Here is a 22,100-nt window from a genome sequence, read left to right on the forward strand (position 1 = left end):
CCCTTCCTGCACCAGGGATACTCAGGCCTGACACAGTTGCTTCTATAATTTGAATGATGCTTAAAATAATTTTATTTCTATTTTAAATACAGCATTGAGGGGAGCATACCCAGCACTAGTTATTACTCCAAAATTAACAGCTCTGGTATTATAGTTTAGAAAATTATTTCTTGCCAACACCACAAATATAAAACAGCATCTATGACACTGTTCCACCTCAGGGCTTCTCAGATTTCATCTATATTAAGATTAATTGAACCAGAAACCTAAGGAAGGTTTGTTTTAAAGCCTTTTTTCCAGTCCTGGATCAAACACACCTTTGTTATTCCTTCTTTTTGAAGCATTTGATGTGTCCCTTTAGGCACCACTTCCCCCAAGCTTCCTGCAGTGTGGAGTTCCACCCTCAAAAGAGGCAGAGATGGGGATGCAGCCACAGCCATGATTCAGCAGAGCTGCAAAGGTCACCAGGGCACCAAACCTGGCTGCAATTAAAATCTACCCAATAAACCTGAAGGTGCTGACAGCAACATAAACACACAGCCAAAGCTGTGACAACAAATTCGTTTGTTGTCACAGCTCCACCAAAAGCAGGGAGGGTGCTGCGCACAGCCAGCAATTCTTAATTTCATTTTCATCAAGCAGGGCTTGTTTCAGCAGCTTTTAACAATCACTTTTCACACACTTGTGGCTGTGACAGCACTGGGAGACTCTGTGGGGAGCGAGTCCAGAGAAATTTGGCCTCCATCTGTCCCTGAGCTTGAGAGGGATGCAGGAGGGTTCATGAGTTTAGCATCTCCCAAGAGCTGGGCTTGGGCAGCCAGTGGGAAACCCCACACTGACAGAAAATTTCTTTTAATTTTAAGATTGAAAGAAACCAGGTTTAAATGGAATATTGGGAATGAATTTTTCCTGTGTGAAATTTCCCAGAGCAGCTGTGGCTGGCCCTGCATCCCTGGCAGTGCCCAAGGCCAGGCTGGACGGGGCTTGGAGCAGCCTGGGACAGTGGAAGGTGTCCCTGCCATGGCAGGGGTGGCACTGGGTGAGCTTTAACATGAATCCAACCCAACCTTTCTGCAGTGCCAGGAGTTCCCACCCACAGGCAGAAAGCACAAGCAGTGTGACAAACTCTGCTTTACACAAATGTTGGGCTCTCTGCTGCCCAGCGGAGAGGTGGTTTCAGGGAAATTTTGCTTTTCATTGATATTTTGAACACACTGAGAGGCAGCACAACAGGGAAGTTATCACACAGGTATCTGACTTGCTGGAAATTTACAGATTTCTTTTTAAAAATGCTTCCCAGTACTTTTAGAAAATGTGCTGGAGTGCTGGATGTTCTCTACCAGGCCAGAAATTCAGCAGAATTCTGTAGTGTGTACAGAACAGACAAAACCTTCCAAAATAAACAATCAGCATTGTGTATTTTAGTTATCCCAGAACGGTTTGGATTGGAAAGGACCTTAAGGATCTTGTTCCAAAACCTCACTGCCACTCCCACCTTCCACAAGCCCCATCCAACCTGGTCCAGCTGTCCTTGTCTTGCTTCCTTTTAAATTTTGGGTGAAGCAAATGGATTCCCATCCATTAAAAAAAAAAAAAAAAAAAAAAGAAAGTTGTACAGGTGAAACTACTTTGGGCACAGCAGCCTGATTTACTATTTATGCAGCACCTAACAAAAGGAGTAAGGGAAAGGTGAGGGTGGGAAAGATGCCAGGCAAAAGCAGAAAATGTTATTAACAGCAGGTAATTAATACCCAGCAGATGTGTGACACCAGCCACTGGAAAGGTGTGGTTATTCCCCAGTAACACAACCCTGTGGTGGGATTAATTACAGTCTAATAACTACCCTTAATTTTGGTGCGTTTTTAATTTTTAATTTAGAAACTGAACGAGAAACCGGTTTATTAATCAGAAGCCACAAAAGCAGGCAACATTAGGGCAGAAAAGTGTAGCAGACACAAAGAGCAGAGCTCTGGAGCAGAATGTGAAGTTTATTCTCAGTTAGAAGCATTTGGCAGAAGTGAGAAACCACAAACCCCCCTGCCCAGGCTGTGCCTGAGCAGGACCAGACACTCACTGGGGGCAAAACTGACTTTTGATTCACTGGTTGGGATATTAGTCAAAGTTCATCTGTACTAGAAAGGTTTTCCCACTGATTAAGCATTAAAATAATTTCAAGTAACAAATTAACACAGCTCCGTTTCACGAGAAAAGCGTGGGACCACATCACTGCTTCTAAATTTACACATTTTCCAGAGCTTTCAGTGCTCAGAAAAAGTGCTTATTTTAAGAGATTTCAGCACAAACACTTTCTTCTTGAACTCATGCACAATATTCATCACTCAATGGGGATGGAGCATTATTTTTATATTATTTTCCCCAAAAAAGCAGCAGAAAACACTCATACACAATTTTTTTAGCTGCCGTATTTGAAAGCTAAGCTTAAATGCCACACAAAGCAATAAAAAGCATTTTAAAATGCCCTATTATTATAATTTTAAAAACTTAAAACCTTGTTTTTTGCTTTCTTTCCCAATAATGATTAATACTTTCAAAGAGAAATGTGAGATTCTCATCTCCAAACCTTACCATGCAAAAGAAGAGAGTAACTTATAATTTCATTTATGTTGCACTCACAAACTTTTCTTTCTCATGTTTTATTTCACAAACTCGAGCACTCAAACTGTCAAAAGCTGTTGGATTTATCATTAGTGATGCTGTGGAAGTAAAATAATTTAACCAAATGTTCACTCTGCTGGAGATTCCAACACTTGTGCTCAGCTGCACAATGCTAAAAGCTCAGGGAAAAGCCATGCAGATGTTGAGATATTTAACTTTTGGGAGTTTTATGCCCACAGACTGGGTTCTCTACTATTATTGCTATTATGAAATAATAAAATATTAAACAATAAATATTAAAAAATTAACAATAAAAGTAACCTGACAAAAGCAGATTATTTCTTCAAGGGAGTCCTTACTTTCTGTTTGTTAAAAATCCAAACCGAAACAAAAACCCATACAAAACCCCATTTTTTGGCAACACATTTTTCAACAAGCCCATGGACTGGGTTCTGTACTATTATTGCAATTGTGAAATAATAAAATATTAATAAATATTTTTAAAATATTAAATAATAAAAACAATCTGAAAAAAGCAGATTATTTCTTCGAGGGAGTCCTTACTTTCTGTTTGTTAAAAATCCAAACCAAAACAAAAATCCATACAAAAATCCATTTTTTGGCAGCACATTTTTCAGCAGGTCAGAAAGGTCATTTTGAAGATGTGAAAATGAAAGTTTTTCAAATTCAAACTCTTGAAAAACACTCTGTGGAAATGGACTGGGCTGCTGAGGCTCTTCTAACACATCCTTCCCTCTTCCTTTTTTTTCCACCCACACCCCCAGCAGACCCAGAGGTCCCTGTTGTGTGGGACATTTTGGAAAGTAATTTTGGCATTTCTTACACTAGTCTGGTTCTTGCTCTGCCCATGATTTAGGGCATTTATAAATCACACCATGATTTAGGGCATTTATAGTCACCAATTTCTCTCTCCCTCACACCAACAGCAGCAAAGTTTTGGCCTGACACACCCCTCCAAGTGACAGAAAACCCTCACTATTTTTAGCACAGCTGGATCAAGACAACCCAACTGTACCTGTCATTATTTCATCCTCATGAGTTTCTTGTCACTTGAGAGGAAATTATGGTTTTGATGGAAATATCAGGTGGATGGGTCACCTTCTGCTCCAAAATGCAGTGAGTGTAGATTTGAATATTGAAAATAATAATTTACTATCTCTGTATTAAATTCCTTATTAAATGATTAAATTAAATTCCTTATTCCTGTATTAAATGATTCCTTATCCAAACTTACAAGTAAAATTGAAGCTACAGAAAGGACAATGAAGTTCTCAAGGTTTTGATTTTAGTGCCCAGGGTCTGGGGGTGTTTTTCCTCCCCCACTCCACTTTATCCCCTTCTCCCACTGCTCAGCTTGGCTTTTCTTGCCCTAAATGATTAATGCCTGAAATCCTCACCCATTTCTGCCTTGCAGCATTTTCATCCTGGCTGCAGCCAGCCCACAAAGCCACCTCTGTCTGGGTTCAATTTAAATTAAGACACACAGAGTTAATTAAGTCTGCTGGCTGGGCTCTCCACCTGACCACACAAATGCACAACTCTCCTTTTCCACAGGGAGAGAGAGGAGCAGGCACCCTGCTCCAATGTGCAGAGCACAGAGGTTTTCAGTTTTTAACAGCACTCCCAGATTGCAGAGGGCTGCAGGAAAGGCAGGAGTGTTGTGGCTGGGATGAAATTGGGCAATTTGAGGCAATCAAAACCATTTTTCTAAAGCCAGCTTGAAAGGCCCTAGCTCAGGGGTCCCAGTCATTTTGAGAATCACTTTGTCACCAAGGAGAACAAAGTGAGAGATCTCCCAGCAATCTCTGGCCATCAGAGGGTACCTGGCTGGGGCTGTCCCTTGTCACAGCCCACAGGGACCCTGGCAATCAGGGACCCAGTACCTGCCGGCTTCTCCCTCTGGGAGGAAAGTCAAAATATTTGCTGCTGCACCATTGTCTGTCTGTGACAATCTGTAACTGATTTAATATCTACCCCAGCAAGCTGAAGAAATTATAACCTGAGACAAAACCAAGTGACAGAAACCCCTCATTATTTTTAGCACAGCTGGATCAAGAGAACCCAACTCTACCTGTCATTATTTCATCTTCATGAGTTTCTTGTCACTTGAGAGGAAATTATGTTTTTGATAGAAATATCACCTTGATGGGTCACTTTCTGCCCCAAAATGCAGTGGGTGTAGATTTGAATATTGAAAATAATAATTTACTATCTCTGTATTAAATGATTCCTTATTAAATGATTAAATTAAATTCTTTATTCCTCTATTAAATGATTCCTTATCCTTACTCCTGTATTTAATAACTCCTTATCCTTATCCATCTGGATAAGGAATCATTTAATACAGGAATAAGGAATTTACAAGTAAAAGAAACCATACAAGTAAAACTGAAGCTACAGAAAGGACAATGACGTTTTCAAGGTTTTGATCTCAGTGCCCAGGGTTTGGGGGTGTTTTTCCTCCCCCATTGCTCTGTGAGAGATTTGAGTGCTGGCACAAACCCAGCAGCTCAGCACAGGCAGCAGAAACCGTGGGCTACAACTTCACCCTCAAAGCTTCTTTCTCATTCTGGAATTGAAATCTGATTGTTAGATGGAAAACAGAAAACCCTCATGCTAACCACAACTCCAAAGTCTGCAAGTGCAGCTTGGGGGACATTTCCTAGAGTCAGCAGAACTGGCTCCCAACAGGCAGAAAATTCTGAGGTGGCAACAGATTTCTACCTTTGTGCACTTTGTGACTGTCACAGGGACACAGGGATGGTCAGGGCTGAGAAATCACTTGGTGAAGAAATCACTTCTTGGCAGAAATCAGAGTGACACACAGAAGGATCAGGCAGCTTTGCCCAAAGTTCAGCACAAGCCCAGAGTGGAAATTCCACAGATGGAACAGAAATTTATCAGTAAAAATTGCAACAAATTCAAACAAACAGAAAAAAAATCTGTTTTGGTTGCAGATGTTCAGGAGTTTTCAAAGGCAAGAGTGGAGAAACCAGACTGGCTTGGGTTTGGTGTTTCTGTCTAAATTGCCAAATAATTTTGCTCTTCAGCCCTGGTGCTGCACTGGGCTCTCTTTCCAAGGAGCCAATGAATTCTTTAGCACAAAACTCTGCTGTGGAGGGGAACTTGCCATTCCAGCTGGTTCAAATGCAAGCAGCAATTAGGGAAAACTGCTCTATACCGCAGTGACACAGAGAAAATGCAAAAAAAAAAAAAAAAAAAAAGGATAGTGATTCCACATGTCCACAGAGAAAGCTTTAAAAATTCAACACATCCTTTTGTAAGGAAAAAACCTTTACAAAAGACAGGTATCTTAATGCCTTACCTAAGACAAGCAGCTCAGGGCCAGGCTGAAGGATTTGCAGCACAGAGGGTGGCAAATCCCAATTAATAATGGCCACTGAGCCCCTCAGTGCTGGGGAATCAGGACAGCTGCTTCTCCTCTGCCCAAATCCCTGCTCATCTCCAAAGGCTTTGCTGCTCCTGCTGTGCACCTGTGCTCAGCCACTTGGAGAAACCATCCCAAAATATGAACAAAACCACCCACAGAAGCAAAAAAGCAAGAAGCTGGTTTAATTTGGGTAAGAAATTAGGGAAAACGAATAAAAGAAGGCATGTCATTTCAAAGGGAACTTCATGCAAAAGCAGCAGCACTTGCATCTGATGTACAGAAAGCTGCAAAAGAATTATTTATAAAGCCCAATGACACAGATTCTTCTATTGCTAAAGTGACAAAGTAAGATAAGATGAGCTATTTGCTTTGACAGCTTCACTGTCGGCCCTCAGCGTTCAAACTTTTGATGTCTGGAGTTGAAAACTGACTATTTTTAGATTCCATTTTCTTTCCAGGATGTTATCACACGAGAAGAAATAACCAAAGTTGAAAAGTTCACACCTGTCCAATCTCCATCTGTGAAACTGCTGAACATAATTAGCTGGAAAAGGACATTCACCTGCCAACGTGAGGCTTCCTCCAAACTGCAGGGCAAGAAAAGCTGAACCAAGTGCAAACAGACCCTAATGAAGGCACGACAGAGGTGTGTGCTCAGTGCTTTCACCTCCTGCACACCACAAATCACCCTGATCTCCACTACAAAATGCAGAACTTGGGCACAAAGCCTGAACACTTCACCCACAATCTGAAAGTAGAAAGAATCCAGGGGGTGAATCATGGTGATCTCATCTCTCCAGCAATAAAGAGAATCATGTGTCAAGCTTCACCAGAAAAGGGAATTATACTTACAGGATGTAGAAAGATCTTATTTATCACCATATTTTTGTCTACAGCACAGAAATGTAGCTGTGAACTGTAAATGCAGCTCAGGATTTACACAACACATTGTCAACAACCTGCTGGCAAAATGCTGCAGGCTGTGGTGATCTCCTCTTGATCCTGAGCACCACCCGGATGGCTCCTTGGAGAGAGAACTCCATGTTTTGCAGAGATTCCATTGGGAATTAATGCTTCCCACCAATTTAAAAGGGATCAGTAATGCACTACAGCTTGTTGTTCAATGCAAGGTGTGGATTCTCTTTTCCCAAATATACAGAATTCCCAGAATGACCAGGTCGGAAGAGACCTTCAAGATCAAGTCCAACCCAGCCCCAACACCTCAACTCAACCCTGGCACCCAGTGCCACATCCAGGCTTTGTTAAACACACCCAGGGATGGGGACTCCACCACCTCCCCAGGCAGAAAATTCCAGAACTTTATCACCCTTTCTGTGAAAAACTTTTTCCTGCTATCCAACCCTTGGTGCAGCTTGAGGCTGTGTGCTCTGGTTCTGTCAGTGCTGCTGGAGAAGGAGACCAAACCCCACCTGACTACAACTACCTTTCAGGGGTTTGTAGAGAGTGATAAGGTCACCAAAATTAAGGTAATTTAATTTAATTCTCTGCATGGCTAAGGAGGAAACTTCCTAAAAAGTTTTTAGGAATGATGTGAATAGTCTGGCACCACACAAAGAGACCAACCCCACCTGACCACAGCCACCTTTCAGGGAGTTGTAGAGAGTGAAAAATTAAGGTAATTTAAATTAATTAAATTAATTAAGGTAATTTAATTTAATTCCCTGCATGGCTAAGCAGGAATACAAAAGTTTTTAGGAAGGATGTGAAGGGTCTGGCACCACAAATATCCTCCAGGTGAATCCTGGAGGATTCACCTCAGGAAGAGGCAGAGGTTTAATGTAAGGGGTATAGAGAGAAAAGAGATGAAGTAGGGAGAGAAAATATGGTGTTATTTTATTGTAAATTTTTTATACTTTCCCAGTGATTTCTCAGGGGTAGTTCCTCACAGCACTGACTCTTCTTCACAGCACAGTTAACAAACTCTAGTTCTCTTCTTAACAAGTAAACTCACTCTTTTATAACACTCATCTTTATTGGATACAGCTGTGGCCTGCTAATGGCAGGCTTGTTCTTAATCTTTACAGAATCCCAGAATGATGAGGTTGGAAGAGACCTCTCAGATCATCCAGTCCAACCCATGCCCTCACACCTCACCCAGACTACAGCACCAAGTGCCATGGCCAGGCTTTTTTAAACACATCCAGAGATGGTGATTCCACCACCTTCCTGGGAAAAGCATTCCAGTGCTTTATTATTCTTTTGGTGAAAAATTTCTTCCTAATATCCAACCTGTACCTTCCCTCATATAGCTTGAGACTGTGTCCTCTGGTTCTGAGGACAATTAATTAGTAATTAATACAACTACAACTCCTCAAAAATAAAATTACTTTCTACACTATCTATATTTTTTTACATTTTATCCCCCAACACAGATCATGGTGAAACTGTAAATAACCCATCAGCAACTTCCTCCAGGAGGCAGCTGCAACCCTTGCCCAGCTTTAACACCTGCAGTGAAGCTTTGTTTCAATGCCTGCAAGATGAGCTTGTTACAGATGGATAATGAGATCACTGGCTCTCACAATTAAGGGATGACAATTGTGTGAACATTAAGGAAAGCTTTAGTGATGTATGGTGTTGGAGAATTTTGCTCAGAAATGGCTTATAGAGTTTTGTTCAGACATGCCATAATCATATACAGCTGATGGAAAAGTAAAAGGCAGCTGTGAGGAGCAAATTCTCAAAGCCTGTTTCTGTAAACAACAAGGTTCTCAGGCACATTTATGTAAACAGCAGAAGTTCTCAGGTCGTTTTTTAATAACAAGTAAATATCTTGTCCTTGGATAAGTTTTGGGAAAGCAAAAATGACAAACATGGAGGCCTTGAGAACCATTCATATCAGGGTGAGAAAACAAATCTTGGTTTCAATAACAAGCCACAGGTATTGAAAACCAAAGGAGGGGTTGGTGTTTAATCTGTAACCAATGATGAGCTCGGGTTTTGCAATATGTATGAGCTTAATTAACGCTGTTATAAAATGTGCCTGGTGGATCAATAAATCGGAGTTTGATGCTGATCAAAGGATGGGTTGTCTCCCTTCACTTCTACAGTATGGTTACGTTATTGTGGTTTAGATGTCCTCTGCTCTCCCCACAGCTCCCTTTCCCCCTGTATTGTCGCCATCAGGCAGCCTGGGTGTCCAGGACAGGTACAAAGAAGCTGCACAGGTGTCCCTGGCATGGGCAGTGGGAATGGAAAAGCTTGGGGGTGCTCAGGGGGTGAGGCATGGCAACACCTGAGCTCCAATCCAGCAACAAGAAAGCAGTTTGCACTGATAAATGGCACAGAAGAGCTGAATGACAGACTCTGGGAGGGGCCAGGGCTGGCTGATACAACCCTAGGGGTATAAAACACTGAGCATCCACCTTGAAGGTGAACTGGTATCCATGAGGGGCAGTTCCCAGTGCTGTGAATTTTTCCTTATGTACTCCTTTTGTTGTACTTTTGTTAATAAACCTTTTTAACTTTTCAAAGTGGGTGGTTGTCACTGGCAAGCTGCAGGCAGAGTTACCTTCCAGCCCCTGCTCTGCCTGCTGGGCCCTCCTCTGTGCCATCAGCCTGGTGCCCATGTTCCTGCGGCGCCGGGGCATCCCCTCTGCCCGCTGCTCCTCCTGGGCCCGGGGCCTGGCCCCTGCTGCTGCTGCCACACGCTGCTGCTGCTCATCCTCGTCAGCTGCAAGAAAAAAAGAGAATATTCACGTTAAAGCTGACTCTCCCTTCTGCCTCTGTTTCTGAGTTAGCAAACAGCACGGACACAAAAGCGTGGTTTTCTTTCTTGTGAAAAATGGCTTTTTGCAAATAAGAAAGTGAATATTATACGTGTCATGTTAGAAAGTTATGCTTTATTTATTAATTATTAATTTAATTTTATTAATTTAATTTTATTAATTTACTTTATTATTAATTTTTTGTTTTTAAAATATTAATTTGCTTAATTAGTGTGTTAAATATAGCCTTAGGTTATAACATAATGTTATAATAGAAACTATGCTATGTAAGATATGTTTTTTAAAGAGAGGAATGAGGTACTTGCACTGAGATAGCAGCCACAGGACACCTGAATCTTTCAGAGAAAAAGAATTTATCATTCCATTATCAGAAGAAATTAACTCTTTGTTCTTATTGTCTTGTATTGTCCTAAATCCTAATTGTCCAAATTTTTTATTACTCTAATTATATTAGTATTTTTAGAACCATTTTATTACTATTAAACTTTAAATGAGGTGTATGAATATGCAACAGGCTGTTGCTTTTAAGGGTTTTAATCCTCTGTTAATGTGGGCCCTTTTTTGGGATTATTTTGCCCACAAAGAGGTACCCAGACTGTCTGTAACTCTCTGTTTTTATTTTATTATATCTCATATTGTTCTAACCCTAATTGTCCAAATTTTTTAATTACTCTAATTGTATTACTATTTTTATAACCATTTTATTACTATTAAACTTTAAATTTTTTAAAAACAAGTGATTGGTGTTTTTCACATTTCTGAATATTTTGATTTTTTTATTTGAATTTGTACTTGTGTAACGTAGATTCATCTGATGAAACCTCAGAGGCTGAATGTTTCAGGGAGGAATGTGTAAAGCATTCCACATGAAACAAACCCTGAAGAGCAAAAAAGGGATGACAAATTACAGCTGAAATAAACACTTCATTCTGCCCTGCTGGTTTCAACTCCCCAAATTACAAACAAGACATGAAGGGCCACTGCAGCTCTCACTGCCATTCCTCTGCATATGCAGCAGTTATTAATTAAGATCTGGCAAATTAAGAATATCCTGACAAGAGCAGCTGGGAGGATGGAACTGACCAGTGGGTTCATTTCAGAAGTTTTCCATAGAAAACTCTCAGATTTTTTGAAGCTTCCTGTTGCTTTTAACTATGGCAGTAATGCAAAGAAAAACCCCAAAACCACATAATGGTAAATGCCATCATCCTTGATACCTGCTTTGCATATTCTGTTGATAAACCTAACTGGTATTTGTTACCTGCAAAGTATTAACTTTTAAGCTTTAATTCAAGCAAATATTCAAATGGTCTCATGGAAAACTGCAGAACAACTCACTTACTCCAACTCAGGACACATTTATTTTGTGATCTGACAGATTATGGTGTGTAAGCTCTGTGCCAAGTCTCCAGCACCCCTGAGCCAAACAATGCCCCCCTAAAAAAACTCCTACGAGCATATCTGCCATCAGAAAATGGGATTTGTTGTGAGTGAATCTATGCAGCACCAAGGGCGTGCCTGCAGCTCACCTCAGCTATTTCAGCCCTCAAAGTGCTGATTTGGGGGCTGGTAAGGACAGGCTGCAGCCCCCAGCTCAGCAGGGCCACCTGGGGCAGGCTGTGGCCAGCAGAGATGTCACAGGGACGTCAGCAGGTCCCCACACATTGTGACATTTGGAACTGAGCCACTGCCCTGTCACACTGCTGTCACCCACTGCTGCCATCCACCTGTGCACACAGAACAGGGCTGGGAGAAATCACTGAGTGCAGAGATGCCAAAATGCTGTTCCAATTTGGAATTCTACAGGAAACCTTTTCAAGAAGAAGCAGAGCACATCACTTCTTGGACACTGATAAATGCCAAAAACACTCTGCAAAAAGCTTTTTATACAAATTATTTCACTTCCTAACTTCTTAAGATATGATGCAATTCAAACCTCAGCACCCTTTCACCTGCAAGCTTCAGTAATTCCCAAGATTGTGCAGACAGAACAGGGCTGGGAGAAATCACTGAGAGCAGAGATGCCAAAATGCTGCTCCAAAGCTTGCCCTGTCCTACTCACAGCTTATCTGGAATGCTACAGGAAACCTTTTTCTGAAGAAGCAGAGCACATCACTTCTTGGACACTGAAAAATGCTCTGCAAAAAGCTTTTTATACAAATGAAGTATTTCACTTCCTAACTTCTTGAGATATGGTGCAACTCAAACCTCAGCATCCTTTCACCTGCAAGCTTCAGTAATTCCCAAGATGGTCCTGCCCAGCAGCTCAGCTGTGCAGCTCCAGCACTCATTCATTCTGCTTTTGGTTCCTGGTGTCCTGTGAAACAGAGACTGCTTTGCATTTTATGAAAGAGGAATCTATTTATAAGCCATGTATTTATTTCAAACCAAAGAGCTCAGCCCTCACAGAGAAAAACATGTGAACCAAGCCCTCAGCTTTTCTCCACTGAACCCTCTACAGGAGACTCAGCAATTCCTCTCAAAGTGACCAGTGTGGAGTGGGCTCAGGATGTACCAAACCCCACCACACCTGACCCATAGCACAGCCAAACACACAGGGCAGCTGCTGGACAGTATTTGTCACACCAAGCCACTGTGGATTGTCATTTTGTAGGAAATTAAATGTTTTAATGAAGATTTTTTCTTCCTTCCAGTTTTTAAAATATTTCTTCTGAGTGCAGATTCTTTTTCAGCAGCACACAGCTGGCTGAACATGAGTCAGTGGCACTGCTGGCTTGTGGCAGCAGGGCCAGGGCAGTGCCTGTCCCCTGTGCTGGCACTGCTGGGGCACCTCCAATCCTGGGGACAGTTTTTGAGCCCCTCACAAGAAATGGAGGGGCTGGAGAGAGTCCAGGGAAGGGAACAGAGCTGGGGAAGGGTCTGGAGCCCCAGGAGAGGCTGAGGGAGCTGGGAAGGGGCTCAGCCTGGAGCAAAGGGGGGTCAGGGGGGACCTTGTGGCTCTGAGGGGACAGCCGGGGGTCGGGCTCTGCTCCCAGGGACAGGGACAGGAGGAGAGGGAACGGCCTCAGGCTGGGCCAGGGGAGGGTCAGATTGAATATTTAGGAAATTTTCTTCATGGAAAGGGCTCTCCAACCCAGGCACAGCTGCCCAGGGCAGTGTTGGAGTCCCCATCCCTGTGGAGATTTAAAATCCATGTGGATTTGGCACTTGGGGACATGGTCAGTGGTGGCCTTGGCAGCACTGGGTTAATGGTTGGACTGCCTGACCTCAGAGGGCTTTTCCAGCCTTTCTGACAGGAGCATTCTCGAGCTTCTGTTTGCCAGGCACTCAGCTGGGCAGGGATTTGGAAAACATGAATATTCCTCGCTGCATTTCTCCCTGTCCTTCACAGGAGCAGCAGAAAATCCTCATTTCCTCTGCTATGCTGTGCCACACCTGGACCTGCTCCCTCAGGGGTCAGGGCTGTGCCTACGTGACTCCAGACACAGCTTTTGTTCAGAATGCTGAAAGTTCAGCCGTGCTTCCCTCCCCCTGAGCTGTGGCACACAGAGGGGAGGCTTCACACAACAGAGGACACACTTAAAAATCCCTTTTCCTTCTCCTTGGGGCTGGACTGACCATCAGATCTGAGCTGAACAATGATTTGATCTGAGTTTGTTTTTTTTTTTCACCTCCTCCTGCAGCACACAGGGTGGGGTTTGGCTGCTGCACTTATCTGAGCACATCTCTTCATTTTCCTGGAGCTGCAGAGAGGTCTCAGCAGTGGCACCCCAGGCTAGTCAGATCATGCAGAGATTAGTCACACAAGCACTAATTAGCCTTGATCCAGAGCCATCTGAGTGAAAATTAATGGCCAGCATTAAAGAGGTGAGACAAGCCATCCAGAAGCTTTGCAGAATGACAAACCAGGCTGAATTAATGAGATAAACCCCTCTAATTAACAGGTAATACAAACAAAACACTCAACAGCTGTCTGGGAAAGGGACACGGGCTCAGTTTGCGTTTGTGGTGCCCAGGGTCTGACTCAGCCCTGAAAACCCCAGAAGATTTTTGTGCTGGGCACAGCAGCTCTGCCTGGCTGCTCAGGAAGCATCAGTGCAGATTATTTCAGCTGATTTGTCAGCCAGGGCACAGCAGCAGCTCTGAGACTCTGCTTGTGTCTCCTTCCTGAAGGGAGAGAGAACACAACTGTGCTCTGCCAGCAGAAATCCCTCCTGAACTGGATGTGAAACTGCAAAAACCACCATGGAATCATTCAGAGCCCAGGTCAGAACCTCATTTTGCACTCTCCAGGTAGAAATCTGCTCCTTCACAAAACTGTGCAGACTTTTGCTAACAGCAGAGATGTTTTTCTAGAGAACAGCCCCTTGTCTATCACAGCATCTTCCTCTCAGCTCCACCAGGTGACACTGGGCTGGCAGGCGTGGAGGCTGCAGGGACAGGGACACAGCTCCACCTGCTGCACCCTCACACGGGGCGGCACCACCCAGCACCTTCTGCCTCCGTGCAAAACCTCTGAAATTCACACAGGGATGAGAATTCAGCAGGTGGAGGCTTCCTGAGGAGGAGCTTTGGCCCAGCGGAGCTTATCAGAAACAGCCACGTGGAAAATCAAGAAATGCCTTTTTTTTTTTTTTTTTGTTTTCGTTTTCAGTAGAACAAGTCCAGGCATGACCCTGCTGGAAACAACGTGACTGCTGCTCCAAGTGACCTTCCAAAGACACTCAAAGGTACAGGATTTACCTCTCCTGACCCTCACTCCCTAAACATTTGAACATTTTAAAAGCCAGTTTCCATGAGATAACACAAAAGGAAGCTGCTGCCCCAATCCCTGCACGTTAACAATTAAAGGTGAGAGCTCCCACCATTTCTTTAGGCCCAGTGTCCCTGGTTTCAAGTCCTTTCCAGGTGGCAACACAGATTTATTGGCACAATTGTGGCAGCTTCCATTTTCCACCTAAGAAAATGGAATAGAAAAAAAACCTCCTGCTTAAAACTAAATTTTGTGGCTATTAAATACACCACAATCCCAGTGGTTCTGAAAAATAATTTCTGTCGTGTGCAGAGAACAAGGTCATCCCCAGCAGCTGAAATTCTGTGATTTATCATGACAAAAACCAAGATATTAAATTATATATTATAGATATTAAATTACATATTATATTAAACAGTGTATTAAAGTAAAAAAGATCTTAAAACCACAGTTAAAAAAAAAAAACAAAAAAAAGCATGGCCAACTTGGAAGTATCAAAAAGTTACCACTAAAAACAACTGCAACATGATTAAAGTGTCCTGGACATAAATTAACTTCAACCAATTTGCTCAAAACCAGTATTAAAGGGTTTTTTTTTTTTTTAATAATTCACACTATTTAAAACAAATGCTTGGGCTAAAATTTAGAATTTTGAATGGTTAAAGAGAAAAGAAATCTTCCCAAACCCCACAGCCCCTGATTTATCCAAATCATGACAGGATTGAAGCTCAGAAATGATCTATTTCTCAAGGACATGCATCCTTCACTTTTACCAAATGTTCATCTCTTCTTTCATAGGAATCCAATGAAATTACATCAGTTTCCAAATCCTTCCAAGAGAAAGATTTAGACCAGGTGTGTGGAAGCAGAGGTGTGTGAGGAATATGTTGGAAAATTTAATTATTACCAGCAAAATCTGCTTTTAGCACAGACCCCTTACCAGCACAGTATTGCACTGTGTTTGTATTAAATGTGTGCTGTTTTTCCCTCTTAATTAAAAATAATCAAAGCAACTGCCCCAGAAGAAAAATAATAGTTTCTATTAAAAAATAATACTAAATACAAAATAATACAAAATTCCAACCCCAAAACACCCCATATCCCCAAAATCTGTGAAGTATTGACCAGGAATTCAGAGTCTGTTCTGATTAAACATCTTAATTTGACACCTGGCAGCCAAAAATCTGCTTTTAGCACAGACCCCTTACCAGCACAGTATTGCACTGTGCTTGTATTAAATGTGTGCTGGTTTTCCCTCTAAATTATCAAAACAATTCCCCCAAAATAAAAATAATAGAAATTCCAACCCCAAAACACCCCGTATCCCCAAAATCTGTGGAATTATAGTTTCTATTAAAAAATAATACAAAAGAAAAAATAATAAAAAATAAAAAAATAATACAAAATAAAAAATAATACAAAATTCCAACCCCAAAACACCCCATATCCCCAAAATCTGTGGAGTATTGACCAGGAGTTCAGAGTCTGTCCTGATTAAACATCACCTGGCAGCCAAAAATCTGCTTTTAGCACAGACCCCTTACCAGCACAGTATTGCACTGTGTTTGTATTAAATGTGTGCTGTTTTTCCCTCTTAATTAAAAATAATCAAAGCAACTGCCCCAGAAGAAAAATAATAGTTTCTATTAAAAAATAATACTAAATACAAAATAATACAAAATTCCAACCCCAAAACACCCCATATCCCCAAAATCTGTGAAGTATTGACCAGGAATTCAGAGTCTGTTCTGATTAAACATCTTAATTTGACACCTGGCAGCCAAAAATCTGCTTTTAGCACAGACCCCTTACCAGCACAGTATTGCACTGTGCTTGTATTAAATGTGTGCTGGTTTTCCCTCTAAATTATCAAAACAATTCCCCCAAAATAAAAATAATAGAGATTCCAACCCCAAAACACCCCGTATCCCCAAAATCTGTGGAATTATAGTTTCTATTAAAAAATAATACAAAAAAAAAAAAAAAAAAAAAAAAAAAGCAAAATTCCAATCCCAAAACACCCCATATCCCCAAAATCTCTGAAGTATTGACCAGGAGTTCAGAGACTGTGCTGACTAAACATCTTCATTTGACACCTGGCAGCCAATAAACCTCTCTCAGAGCTCTCAGCACACCTGACTCCTTCCCACAGCACCAATTCCCACCCACACAAGGTCACCTCCCCACAGCGGGATGGCAGTGCTGGTTATGGTTGGACTCAGTGATTTTAAAGGGTTTTTTTCCAGCCCAGGTGATTTTCTGATCTAACAGAGCTCAGCAGTGCCACACAAGTGCTGCATCATCCACTGCTCCACAGTGAGGTGGGACATGGCACAGGGTTGATCCCAGATGGCTCTGGAATATCTCCAGTGAGGAAAACTCTGCAGCCTCCCTCGCTTGGCAATCTTTTCCAGAAATTCTCCCTCATGTTCAGGTGGAGCTTCAGTTCCCGCCTGTTCCTGCTGTGGCATTGCTGGCTGTGAAAAATGTGTATTTTATGATTGGCTTTTTGCAAATATGAAAATGAATATTATATGTGTTACGTTAGAAAGTGATGCTGGATTAATTTGCTTAAGTAGTGTGTTAAATATAGTTTTAGGTTAGAACATAATGCTAAAATAGAAACTGTGCTATGTAAGATACTTTTTTTAAAAGAGAGGACTTGCACTGAGATAGCAGCCACAGGACACCTGAATCTTTCAGAGAAAGAGAATTTATTGCTCCATTATCAGGAGAAATCAACTTCTTCCTGCCTCACTCAGCCGTGAAGAGCCGTCAGGATTCAGAGGAAGAAGCTGACACTGACCAGACAGAATCCTGTGTTTGAATGGAATTGATGCATCCTGTGTGAGGTGTATGAATGTGCAACAGGTTATTGTTTTTAAGGGTTAATCCTCTGTTAATGTGGGTCCTTTTTTGGGCTTATTTTGCCCAGAAAGAGGTACCTGGACTGTCCATAACTCTTTGTTTCTATTGTCTCATATTGTCCTAACCCTAACTGTCCAAATTTTTATTACTCTAGTTATATTACTATTTTTAGAACCATTTAATTACTATGAAACTTTAAAAATCCTAAAAACAAGTGCTTAGCATAGTTTTTCACACTATGTAAGATACTTTTTTTTAAAGAGAGGAATGAGGAACTTGCACTGAGATAGCAGCCACAGGACACCTAAAGCTTTCAGAGAAAAAGAATGTATTGCTCCATTATCAGAAGAAACAAACTTTCTTCCTGCCTCACTCATTAAGAGGAAGAAGCTGACACTGACCAGACAGAATCCTGTGTTTGAGAGGAATTTATGCATCATGGATGAGGTGTATGAATATGCAACAGGCTGTTGTTTTTAAGGGTTAATCCTCTGCTAACATGTGTCCTTATTTTGCCCAGAAAGAGGTACCTGGACCATCCATAACTTTGTTTTTACCGTCTCATATTGTCCTAACTCAAACTGTCGAAATTATTATTACTCTAATTGTATTACTATTTTTACAACGATTTTATTACTATCAAACTTTTAAAATTTAAAAAAACCACAAGTGATTGGCGTTTTTCACACCGGTGTCTGCCGGTGCTCAGGGTTGTCCTTCCCATGTGCAGGACCTGAACTGCACTGTGCTGAAATTTGGAAGGGTTTTCTCTGCCTGTCAAAGTCCCTCTGAAAGGGCACAACCCTCTGAGACATCGGCCATTCCTTGTTTTGTATCATCAGCACTGTGCTGAATTTTGGAAGTGTTTTCTCTGCCCTTCTCCCCTGCCTGTCAAAGTCCCTCCGAAAGGGCACAACCCTCTGAGACATCGGCCATTCCCTGTTTTGTATCATCAGCGAACTTGCTGAGGGAACATCGACCCCATTGTCCAAACAAGCCACAACCACCAAGCACAGAACCCCTCATTTACAGGAATCTCAGGGACACCTTCCCAGTCCCAAAGCCCCTGACAGAACACCTGACAGAGAACTCAGACTTCCAACCCGGCACCCCTCACCCTGGGGCCGCCTCAGACCGGGAACCCCCAGCAGCAGCGGCGCCCGCACCCCACAATCTCCGGGCAGCCCGGGGTTAAGACACCGGGACAGCCCCGGAATCCTCCCCGGGATCCCCCAAAACCCCTCGGGACCCCCCAAAATCCCCGCAGCCCCCAACATGACGGGTCCCCCTGAGGGGCCCCCGCCGCGTGGCGCCCCCTGGCGGCTCCCAAGTAACGCGCCCCCCCCCCCCCCCGCGCGTGCGGACCCGCTTGAGAGCAGGGCCGCGCCCACCGGAACGGCCCCGTGGGGGGGGGGGGGGGGGGGGGAGGCCCAGCCGGTGCGCTCGTCGCTTCGACCCACCTGCCCTAGCTTGGCCGCGGAGGCGGGTGGTGAAGAAAAGAAGGACGGCGAGCAGCACGGCAACGGCGGCGAGCAGAACCGCGTCCATCCCGAGCGCCGGCCCCGCCCACATCACCCTTGGTACGCCCCGTCTCCTTCCCCTGCAGCAAGGCCCCCCGCGCGCGGGCTGCCCCGCGGGGTGCCTGTGGCGGCGCGGCGCGGAGGGCGCGCTGCGATGGGGCAGGCGCGGCTCGGGCAGCCCGCGGGAGGGGTCCTGGCTCGTCCCTGAGGCGGGCGCTGAGGGAGGGCGCGGAAAAAGGAATTAAAGGCGGGATTAAAGCAGAAGTTAAAGGAGAAATTAAAAATTATGAGGCAAAACCGGCCGTGAGCCGGTGTGGTCGCCCGGCACGGCTGCTATGAGCGGCTGGTGATGCGTCCATCCTCCGCACTGGGTGGGTAGGGTCAGGCTGGGAGATCTCAGCCGTGACCCTACACCGGGTGCACCCCAGGCAGGCCCTGAGAGCTGTCAGGGTGACCCAGGCAATGATGAAACTTAAATTACACCTCTGGATAATTTCTGTCTTCTGCTTTTAGGTCTGTGGAATTTGGGAATGGGATAAAGCTGGAGCTGCCGTGTCAGGAGTGATGTCCTGACCCGGCCTGAACCAAAAGTGCACAAAATGATGCAGAAACTTGCACTGGAGATGGAGAAGAAATTTCCCCCCTTTGCATGGTCACCCACTGTTAGATGTGAAACTTTGTCAGGCTCTGCCCCAGTCCTATGAGTGAGGAGAGAAATTTTTTAAACTTTATCCATTTTCACTTTGTGGTTGTGAAGTTCTGGCTGATCAAGCCCTTTCTTGCTTCAGAAATGCTTTCAGCGTGACTGTTTAAAGCACTCTTGGGGGAAAGTGTTTTAATAAATTGAAAATGCAAATTAGAGGCTATGGGACACCTAAAGGTGATCAAAAGCACTGTTTAGCTAATTAATCATTGCTGTGAGCTCCACAGCTGCCTGTGTCCCTGTCACCAGCTCAAGATGAGTTCAGATCTGTCAGCAGATAAAAAGCACCTTCTGCTGAGGGATTTGCTGAATTTTAGCCATGTAGGACCAGCGACACAGTGGGAAGCTCTCAAAAAAGAGCTGAACTACAGGCTGAGTGTTTGATGGCAAAGTTTTATTTTAGTAATAGCCTTTCAAAAACCTTCTTTTGGGAGTCATTCATGGAATCCTGGAATGGTTTGGGTTGGAAGGAACCTTAAGGATGATCTTGTTCCATTCCTTGCCATGGGCAGGGACACCTTCCACTGTCCCAGGGTGCTCCAAGCCCCATCCAGCCTGACCTTGGACACTTCCAGGGATCCAGGGGCAGCCACAGCTTCTCACCCTCAAAGGGAACAATTCCTTCCCAATATCCCATCCATCCCTGCCCAGAGAGAGAATTGGGGTAAAAGTGAGAAAAGTCATGGCTTGAGACCACAGAATGATGGAATGGTTTGGGAAAGGACCTTAAATCCCATCCAGTGCCACCCCTGCCATGGGCAGGGACACCTCCCACTGTCCCAGGGTGCTCCAACCCCATCCAACCTGGCCTTGGGCATTCCAGGGATCCAGAAGCAGTCACTGCTTCTCTGGGCACCCTGTGCCAGGGCTCCTCACCCTCCCAGGAAAAAATTGCTTCCCAATATCCCATCCATCCCTGCCCTCTGGCAGTGGGAGCCATTCCCTGCCCCGTCCTTCCATCCCTTGTCCCCAGTCCCCCTCCAGCTCTCCTGGAGCCCCTTTAGGCCCTGCAAGGGCTCTGAGCTCTCCCTGGATCCTTCTCCTCTCCAGCTGAGCACCCCCAGCTCTCTCCAGCCCTCGGAGCATCTCCATGGCCTCCTCTGGATTTGTTCCAGCAGCTGCAGCTCCTCCTGCTGTTGTCCCCGGGGCTGGAGCTGCTCTGCAGGGGGGTCTCACCTGCAGAATCTCCCTGCCCTGCTGGGGATGAGCACACAGAGGGCTCTGGCTGGGCCATGTGGAGCCTCTCACCCAACCCAACTCCCCTCAGGTTCAGCTTCTCCCTCCCCCCAACTCCCCTCACGTTCAGCCTCTCACCCACCCTCCAACACCCCTCAGGTTCAGCTTCTCATCCATTCCAATTCCCCCTCAGGTTCAGCTCCTCACCCACCCCAACTCCCCTCAGGTTCAGCCTCTCACCCACCCCAGCTCCCCCTCAGACTCAGCTTCTCTCCCACCCCAACTGCCCCTCAGGTTCAGCTTCTGCCTCACCCCAACACCCCCTCAAGGTTCAGCTTCTCACCCACCCCAGCTCCCCTCAGGTTCAGCTTCTCCCTCACCCCCCAACACCCCCTCAGGTTCAGCCTCTCACCCACCCCCCCAACTCCCTCTAAGGCTCAGCTTTTCAACCACCCCAACTCCCCCTCAGGTTCAGCTTCTCTCTCAGCCCAGCTCCCCTCAGGTTCAGCTTCTCCCTCACCCCAACTCCCCTCACGTTCAGCCTCTCACCCACCCTCCAACTCCCCTCAGGTTCAGCTTCTCACCCACCCCAACTCCCCCTCAGGTTCAGCTTCTCTCTCAGCCCAGCTCCCCTCAGGTTCAGCTTCTCCCTCACCCCCCAACACCCCCTCAGGTTCAGCCTCTCACCCACCCCCCCAACTCCCTCTAAGGCTCAGCTTCTCACCCACCCCAACTCCCCCTCAGGTTCAGCTTCTCTCTCAGCCCAGCTCCCCTCAGGTTCAGCTTCTCCCTCACCCCAACACCCCTCAGGTTCAGCTTTGGCCAAAGCACCCGTGGGCAAGCTGGAGGTTCCCAAAACCTCTTTGTTGTTTGTCATCCAGCCCTGCAGGCAGCCAGCACACACTCGTGTCAGTGCTGAGAGGTTTATTGTGTCGGTGCTGAGTGGTTCATTTCCCTGCATGGTCCCTACTGCCTTTCATAAGGAGGTGGTGGTAATGGTGGGATGTCACCTGCTCCTCCTCTCCGGGCTGCAGAGGGAGCAGAGGAGTTTTTCCTGTAGGTGTCACCAATATCCCGCGTAGAAACCGAGCTTAAACTGCCGGGAAAGGACCGAGCGTGGGATGCTCGGGTCGGTTTGATACAACACCAGAGTCTTCTGAAATATTTGAGATCCCTCGGGTTGCGTTTCACAGAAGCCTTTCTGGATTTTCCTAATTTAAGTCTGGAAAAATCCCTCTGGTTTCCTCAATAACCGTGTAAATTCCAGAGGATTTTGAGGCTGGCTTTCTACCAGGACACTGGGAGAATGTGTGAAGGCTGTGATGAGCTGTGGGTGGTGATT

At 44.6% G+C, this 22,100-nt stretch overlaps 1 protein-coding gene across 1 annotated transcript in view; it reads right to left on the bottom strand.

Annotated features, from left to right (window-relative positions):
* DDRGK1 (DDRGK domain containing 1) overlaps positions 1-18,930 on the bottom strand; it is a 46,174-nt gene extending 27,244 nt beyond the window's left edge. The window contains exons 1-2 of the mRNA XM_059470697.1: positions 18,820-18,930; positions 9,561-9,722 (exon numbers count right to left, since the gene is read on the bottom strand). Of these exons, the coding sequence (XP_059326680.1) occupies positions 9,561-9,722; positions 18,820-18,907 (250 nt within the window). The 5' untranslated portion in view covers positions 18,908-18,930. The remainder of the gene's footprint in view (positions 1-9,560; positions 9,723-18,819) is intronic.
* Positions 18,931-22,100: the final 3,170 nt, after the last annotated feature.

The sequence above is a fragment of the Ammospiza nelsoni genome, chromosome 4, assembly GCF_027579445.1.
Source record: "Ammospiza nelsoni isolate bAmmNel1 chromosome 4, bAmmNel1.pri, whole genome shotgun sequence".
In the NCBI taxonomy this organism is placed as follows: domain Eukaryota; kingdom Metazoa; phylum Chordata; class Aves; order Passeriformes; family Passerellidae; genus Ammospiza; species Ammospiza nelsoni.